This window comes from Sebastes fasciatus, chromosome 11, assembly GCF_043250625.1.
Source record: "Sebastes fasciatus isolate fSebFas1 chromosome 11, fSebFas1.pri, whole genome shotgun sequence".
Lineage (NCBI taxonomy): Eukaryota > Metazoa > Chordata > Actinopteri > Perciformes > Sebastidae > Sebastes > Sebastes fasciatus.
Genome location: NC_133805.1, coordinates 3,979,354 through 3,986,297, shown reverse-complemented (window position 1 = coordinate 3,986,297; position 6,944 = coordinate 3,979,354). Strand labels below are relative to the sequence as shown.

Below are 6,944 nucleotides of genomic sequence, written 5' to 3'. Positions count from 1 at the left end.
TAACATAAATGTCAGTATATGGGTGCTCTACAGTCGTAGCGTCGGCCCATTTGACCACGGAGATGAGAGCGACGGCCGGCTCGACCACCACGTTACCGAGTTAGATAACGTTTCCTGTCTGAGACAGAGTTAGCATGCAGCTTTAGCCGTGATGTCTAGCTCTGCTTTTCCTGTCAATGTGTGAAACCCAAAGTGTTTCCATCCTTTACTGGATGTGTAGTGTTTACCACGCTGGATTTAACATGTGAGGGTGCAGGTCGTATCCACGCTGACCCCACAATTAAATTAAATTCCACAATAAAAGCCTTCCAGAGTAAAAGGAAGCGATTATATAACAAGGTCCCAATTCCATATTTCACACAAATTCTAAGCAACCAACTAAATTAAAAAAATGTATTTCTAAAATGTGAGGATTTGCTGCTTTTCTCGGTTTTATATCAACGTAAAAAAAAAATATTTTGGTATTGAACGGACAAATGAGTAAATTGAAGACTTGAAGACCCTTTCCACTATTTTCTGCCATTAAGCAAATAAATAAAAATAATGGATAGATTAATCAATAGTATATTAGTTGCAGCCCTAACTTGACACAAAGGAATTGGAGGACATCCGATAAAAGAAAAAATAACTACTAGGACAAGACTTTAAAACGGGATAAGAAAGTAAGAGGATTTAGATATAAAAGTTCTGTCTTTAGTTGAGTTGAATAAAAACGTCCCGCCCACTATGTGAGAATTTACGGTATTTTATTTGTCACATGTTAACAGAAGCACAAATTGATTAACAGCAATCTGTGTGTAAAAAGAAGCGCTGCGTCAATACAGAGTAACTGAATCATTTTCCTCCGTTCAGTCAATCTTCATAACTGAGGAAACAGTCAACAAACTTTAAAAGTGTCACACTTCTCAAAAGAAAATCAAAAACTGGCAATTTTATTGCCCCTTTAAAAAACAAAAAAGTTTCCAAGCACCATATTTATACACCATCAACACTCAACATCCAGCGCAGGGAGAACTAGAAAAGGTTAATTTGATCATTCACATTTTGCATAATATTTTATATTGGTCCATCCGTCGTCACTGCTTATTAAACACCAGCGAGCTGCTGGTCTTTTTTTTGTTTTTGTTTGTTTTACCGTAATGAAAGAAAAAAAGAATGAAACTATCAACATGCATGTCGCTTCACTGGGAGTCAAGAGGATGAGAAAAGAAAACGAGAAACAGGCACTGACCACCAACTACAGCATGAGCAGTGAAAGAGTCACTTCAGGTTAAAAAAAAAGAAGAAAAGAATGAATTTTTCAGTGAACATCACTATAAAAATGTACGGAAGCCCCGAGGGGCAAGTGAGAAAAAAAAATTCTGGTGCTCCATTTAAGTGTGGTCTAAATTATTTGCCAGGATAATCTTTCTAAGCTCCTTATCCATTTTTATCTGTGAAACAGGTGGAAAAAAGTGTATTTGTTGTTGTAATACTCATTTCAGCCACAAGAGGCTGAAGTGCACCACTACCTCATGTTCTAAATAAAATCATTCATGTTTTCTTCCAGGTGAGTTTTAATTTACATAACTTGCTAGCACACAATTATGTACTAGGGATGCTAATTTAGAATTTTGTTTCTAACCGATAACCCTCGTTAACCGATTATTAACCGTTAACTGACGAGATTAGTGCGTTTCACGCAGTGTTGCTATTTTTAGCGCCTAACAAGCCACCCAGTTGCAACGAAAAGCCGACGCACAAACAGGTTAAATCCATCATTTATCGCCGGCTGCAGTGTGTGAGCACAACAGACAACTGAGTCCCCAGTTCAGTCAGTCAGTTCAGCTGTAGCTGTGAACGGAGCAGTGTGTGTACACTTTATTTGTCGGTGAATAAATGCTATAACTCCTCAAGACCCGAGCCAAGTTCCTGTATCAACACCGGCTCAGACTCACTTAAGGTGGGCTGTTAAGGTGGACCAGCTATTCTCCTTTAAGTGAGAAGACGCTCCTCTAAGTTTTGCTCAGCTTTTTATAGATTTTTCAATATTCCCTTTAACCGTTTAGCCGGTAGCAATAATCGGTTAAAATTCTTAATGTCTGGGCGCCTGGGTTAGCTCAGTTGGTAGCGCGGGCGTAAAAAAAAAAAAAAAAAAAATTCTTAATGTCGGTTATTAACATCCCAACCTTGTGTTTAGAGTACATGGAGAAATTAAAACTCCCCTGGAAGAAAACATGAATGATTTTAGTCTTATTTATAACATTGGGTAGTGGTGCACTTCAGCCTCTTGTGGCCAAAATTAGTATTACAACAAACAAAAACAAAAAAATCACTAGGCTTGTCGCGGTAACCGGTGTTACACAGTGATACACAGTGTTACACGGTGTTCAGGCACACACCGATTACATAACGTACCCACCGCCCCCACCGTCGTTTTGCTTTGTTTTATAGAAATAAAACCCACTAAGTTCATTTACGCGTATCAGCGCTGTGTCACACACATAGTAAGACGGACGCTACAAAGTGAAAGTGTCTGCTGCGTACCGAGTCTCAGCTCAGCTCAGTCATCTTTTCGTGTAAAATGTCCGGTGTCATCGGTAACACCGGTGTTGTCACAAGTTCATTAACCCGTGGGGAAATGTCCTCACCGTCACATCCCTATAAATCACCGCCCACATTTTTTTTCATCTGTTTCATAGATTAAAAACAGGAACTTCGAAAGATTATCATGTTGTTGTTTTGTTTTCCTCACTTGCCTCTCAGGGCTTCCGTAAAATGACACCGACGACGCTCGGAAAAAATACACACTTATTGTAAGGTTGTAGGAGGACGCAGGAGGAGGAAGGATTCACCAGATCTTCTCAGGTAGGTTCAACCAAATATCAGATTTTTTTTTTTTGGCAATATTACGAGCATTTGGGTTGTTAAGAAAACGAAGTGTGCAAAAAAGTGGTCTAATCACGGAACCTCTCTAAGATCCAGCTCAGGAAAGATTGCTCTACATTTTCCCCAATTTAGAACCAATTAAAAAGTTTTTTTTTGTTTTTTTTTTAAATATCTGGCTCATAAAAACTAGTCTAATAAAAAAACACCCCCAAAATGTGCATATTATTATTATTATTATAATTCTAATAATACATGGAAGATTTATTTCGTCGACGTCTTTTAAGGCCGACATTGTGACCCTGTTCCCAATAAGTGACTTGAGGACACTAAGATTTTAGGTAGAAATGATAAAAAGGTGATATCCACCGCAAAGGTTTCATGAAAAACCCCCAAAATATATATGAACGCTGGTGAGCCACGTCATCCACAAAGCTTATGCAGTTTTTTGTCATTTTTTAAAATACGTTTTTATCTATGAAAGCGGAGCTAGTCCTGCGATAGTACTTACGGTATGTTTTAATTTTTCTTGTTAAGATTGACGGCGTGTATTTGTTGCATTTACAGTAAGAAAAGTGATTCGTTTTAAAAATTCAGGTAATAAAGTGTATTCAGTTAACGCTCATCTGTTACGACACACTTAAATAACACATTCTCTGACACAAGCTCAAAATTAGCACTTCAGTAACGAAAAAAAACACAAAAATCATACCATGTCTGCATTCGAGCCATGCTCTCGAGCAATCCGTTCACGATTCAAAGAGAAAAAATAAAATATATATATGTATAGAAATCAATACAATGGGTACATTAAATAATAGAAACAAAATGAGAACAAATAAAGGGAACCAATTGCTCTTTTCACACAGAAAACATCGGGTCCACAAAGTTTTCAGGAAGGCAAGTAGAGAAGCAGGAGGGAGGTGTGTGTGTGTGTGTGTGTGTGTGTGTGTGTGTGTTGTAGACACTGACTGACAGGAGGAGGAGAGGGCGAGAGCCAATGGCGAGCTGTGTAAGGTCAGAAGGGGGGGGCGGGGCTTGTTCATCTCTTCCTGCGGCAGGTTCGTTTGTGGTCGGCGTGCCAGTGCTCCTGTTGACACTTGATGGAGCAGTACGAGGTGTTCCAGCAGCAGTGATACATGGCCTCCTCCTCACAGTTATAACACTGCAAACAACAACACAAACAAGTCTGGTTACAACTTCAGCTAAAAGCATGAAGAAAACAAACAGAAAAATGTTAACTCATTTTATGGCAATTTTAGAAATTCTAACACCTGCTCCCCTTTAATTGTTGTGCATATGATCAATAAAGATTTTTAAAAATTTTTAAATATTTATGGTCCATGTGCAACAAACGGCAAAGGAACCTGTTATCGGCAGATGACAGAACAATTTTTAAGCTTTAGTTATATATATATTTTTTGGCCGAGGAGAAGCAGAGGATCACGCAGCCATGACATCTCATCGTTTTATAGATATTAAATTACTGAATGAATCTGGTTTCAGCTCAGGAAACAATAAACATGTATCGTTACAAACACTCAAACTTCAGTTGAAGAGCTGAAGTATCAGACAGCTAATCTGCCCAGAACTCACCCACTGCTTCTTCTTGGTCTGGGAGATGAACTGTTTGTGTTGGGCCACCACCTTCTTCACCTCCTCCACAAGCTCCTCTTTACACTTCTCCTTCACCTGCTTACACTTCCTCTCCATCTCCGCCTGAGCTCCGGCCACCGCCTTACTCACCGCCTGGCGCTTCTCCTCCTCCATCTCCGCACGGAGCTGTAGGGGGACAGAGACAGGCTGGGTTTCTAAACCGAGACACTCTCACAGATGCAGAACCTTTCCCCGATCGTCGAACGCAAACCGCACCTTCTCCAGAGCCTCTCTGACGACCCTCTCCGTCTCCCGCTTGTTGTCGGCCTTCATCATCTCCTTGACGTCGTTGAAGACCTTGGTGTACTTCTCGTGGCACATGTTCTGGCAGGCGCCGTCGCTGTTGGTTTGGGTGCCGCGATGCAGCGTGCGCGGCGACCCTCCGCTGGCCTTCTTGGTCTGCGTGGACACCGACAGCTTCTCGGGCTGCTGGGGCGCCGAGGACACCGGGATCTCCTGGCTGGAGCTGACCGCCTCCATCTCGGGCTCCGGGTCCTGGTGAAGAGACGAAGATTGAAGCACAGACTGAAAGTCAGATAAAAAAAAAGAAGAAGACATTTTTAAATGCTTAAGAAAAACTGATGCACAGGGTTCAATTTAAAGACCGTTTAAAGACCGTTTTAACCGGTATCAATAGTGATTATCAGCCTGCTCTGAAAGACAGAATAGCAGCTAAGACTTTTTTCAGGCCTTTTTTTAAGGAAACTGAACTCAACACTTTTAAGACTTTCCAAGACCTGCAGACACCCTGGATGTTTGACCGACATTAGCTTTCTGGAAGCAAAACATTTGGATATTAACGGTCACTTTTTGTGACGTATTACTTGTCTCAACATTTCCCTGAAACTTCACTACCGTCTGCTGCACACAGTAAATCTGATCTGGTAAATAATAAATAGAGAACAGCAAGCAAGCAGTAAGAGTGTCATCTTTCAGTTTTTTATCTTTTTAGCATCATCATAAATCCTCTGAAGAGGTAAACGATTTCAGCCTGACTCACACTGAATTTTTTAGTCCATTAATAATGTATTTTTTTTACATGAACATACACAAAACATGTCGATAAGGATTGAGATTTTTTTCGAAAAACCTAAAAAGTATTTGTAATATCTGTATAAATCTTGCAATTAGCTAGTACTGATAAGAACCAAAACAGACAATACCTTTATCCAACTACTAACACACATTATCTATCTGTGTAGCCACAGTCTGATTTTTGCAGATTATTATGTGTGTGATGACAATCTAACTTACACTGGCTTCTTCTTTGGGCTCGACCATTTGAGATCGACGGCTTTTCTTGGCCTTGGGCTCCAGGCTGCCTTTGAGCTGGAAACAAAGAACAAAAAAAAGGAACAAGATTTGGTAAAACATTCATCTTTAAGGTGTTTCAAATATAGACAGAGAAAGCACTGTGGGGACATTCATTTAAAGGGAACCTGGATGCTAGAAACTATTTTAAAACAACAGTTACAAAATCTTTTAATTATCTGTATTTTACCATGTCATAGAAACCATCTGTGTCTTTGTGAAGGCGACAGGTAACTTTTAAAATAATAAAACACCTACTGCTCAGCTGCTATTCTCCCCTAAAACCCTTTTATTTCTACTTTGGTATTATGATAAGTTCATCTTGATAATTAATGAAATAATGTTTTCAGCTCTCCCAAAATGTGGATATAACTAAAATACCTGTACCATGTTGTACTAACAGTGTGCAGTTCAGCCACCAGGTGGCACTATTTCCTGTATTTATCTCTACAGTATTCCAGTGTGTGTTATTTTAATGTATTTCTACCTGATGACTCATTTTTGTTCCTTTTATCCTTTTTCTTTAAAGCACTGTATAACTTTAGTTTAAACGAGTTTCACACCGAACTACCGGTTGGTTTGGTGTTTGATGTTTATATCAACAGACAAACTGATGTCTAAAGTAAAAAAGTGTGTGAATGTTTTATGTGTGACGGTGAGAGATGCTGTTTGTCATGTCAGATGAAAATCAGCTGTGGCGAAAAAACAAAAGACACAAATAAACTTGATGAAACAGGTTTTGTTTTTTTCTGTCAACCTTCACTTTTCTGTTCTGCAGTGGTCAACGTGGAATTTATTAAAAAAAGGTAATTACATCTACACAATTCCATTAAAAAAATGATGAACTACAGCAAAACAGAAAAGAACGAGGACTTGCATGACTTAACTTTTTAGTATATTGTTGGACCGTGTTCGGTCAGTTTGGGAATTTGTGGCTAAACTGTTCCACTAATAGTCAGCGGTCATGTCTATAATGTTAGATCCAGCGGTAAACGTCCACCAGGTCCGGCGAGGACACTCGGGGACGCACTGCTCCACTCAACTGGCCGTTCAAGCAGTGACATACTTTATCGTTGAATGCACCTGACTGGTTTTCTGCTCGCCGTTTCAAA

At 39.7% G+C, this 6,944-nt stretch overlaps 1 protein-coding gene across 11 annotated transcripts in view; it reads right to left on the bottom strand.

Moving 5' to 3' along the window:
- Positions 1 to 2,869: 2,869 nt before the first annotated feature.
- zmynd11 (zinc finger, MYND-type containing 11) overlaps positions 2,870 to 6,944 on the bottom strand; it is a 33,574-nt gene continuing 29,499 nt past the window's right edge. For 6 of the 11 annotated variants that reach the window (XM_074650030.1, XM_074650035.1, XM_074650029.1 and 3 more), the window contains 4 exons: positions 5,776 to 5,850; positions 4,738 to 5,046; positions 4,462 to 4,647; positions 2,870 to 4,030 (listed from right to left, as the gene is read on the bottom strand). In XM_074650030.1, coding sequence (XP_074506131.1) covers positions 3,908 to 4,030; positions 4,462 to 4,647; positions 4,738 to 5,046; positions 5,776 to 5,850 — 693 coding nt within the window. In that variant the 3' untranslated portion in view covers positions 2,870 to 3,907. The remainder of the gene's footprint in view (positions 4,031 to 4,461; positions 4,648 to 4,737; positions 5,047 to 5,775; positions 5,851 to 6,944) is intronic. The other 5 variants (XM_074650036.1, XM_074650032.1, XM_074650039.1 and 2 more) reach the window with 1 other exon arrangement.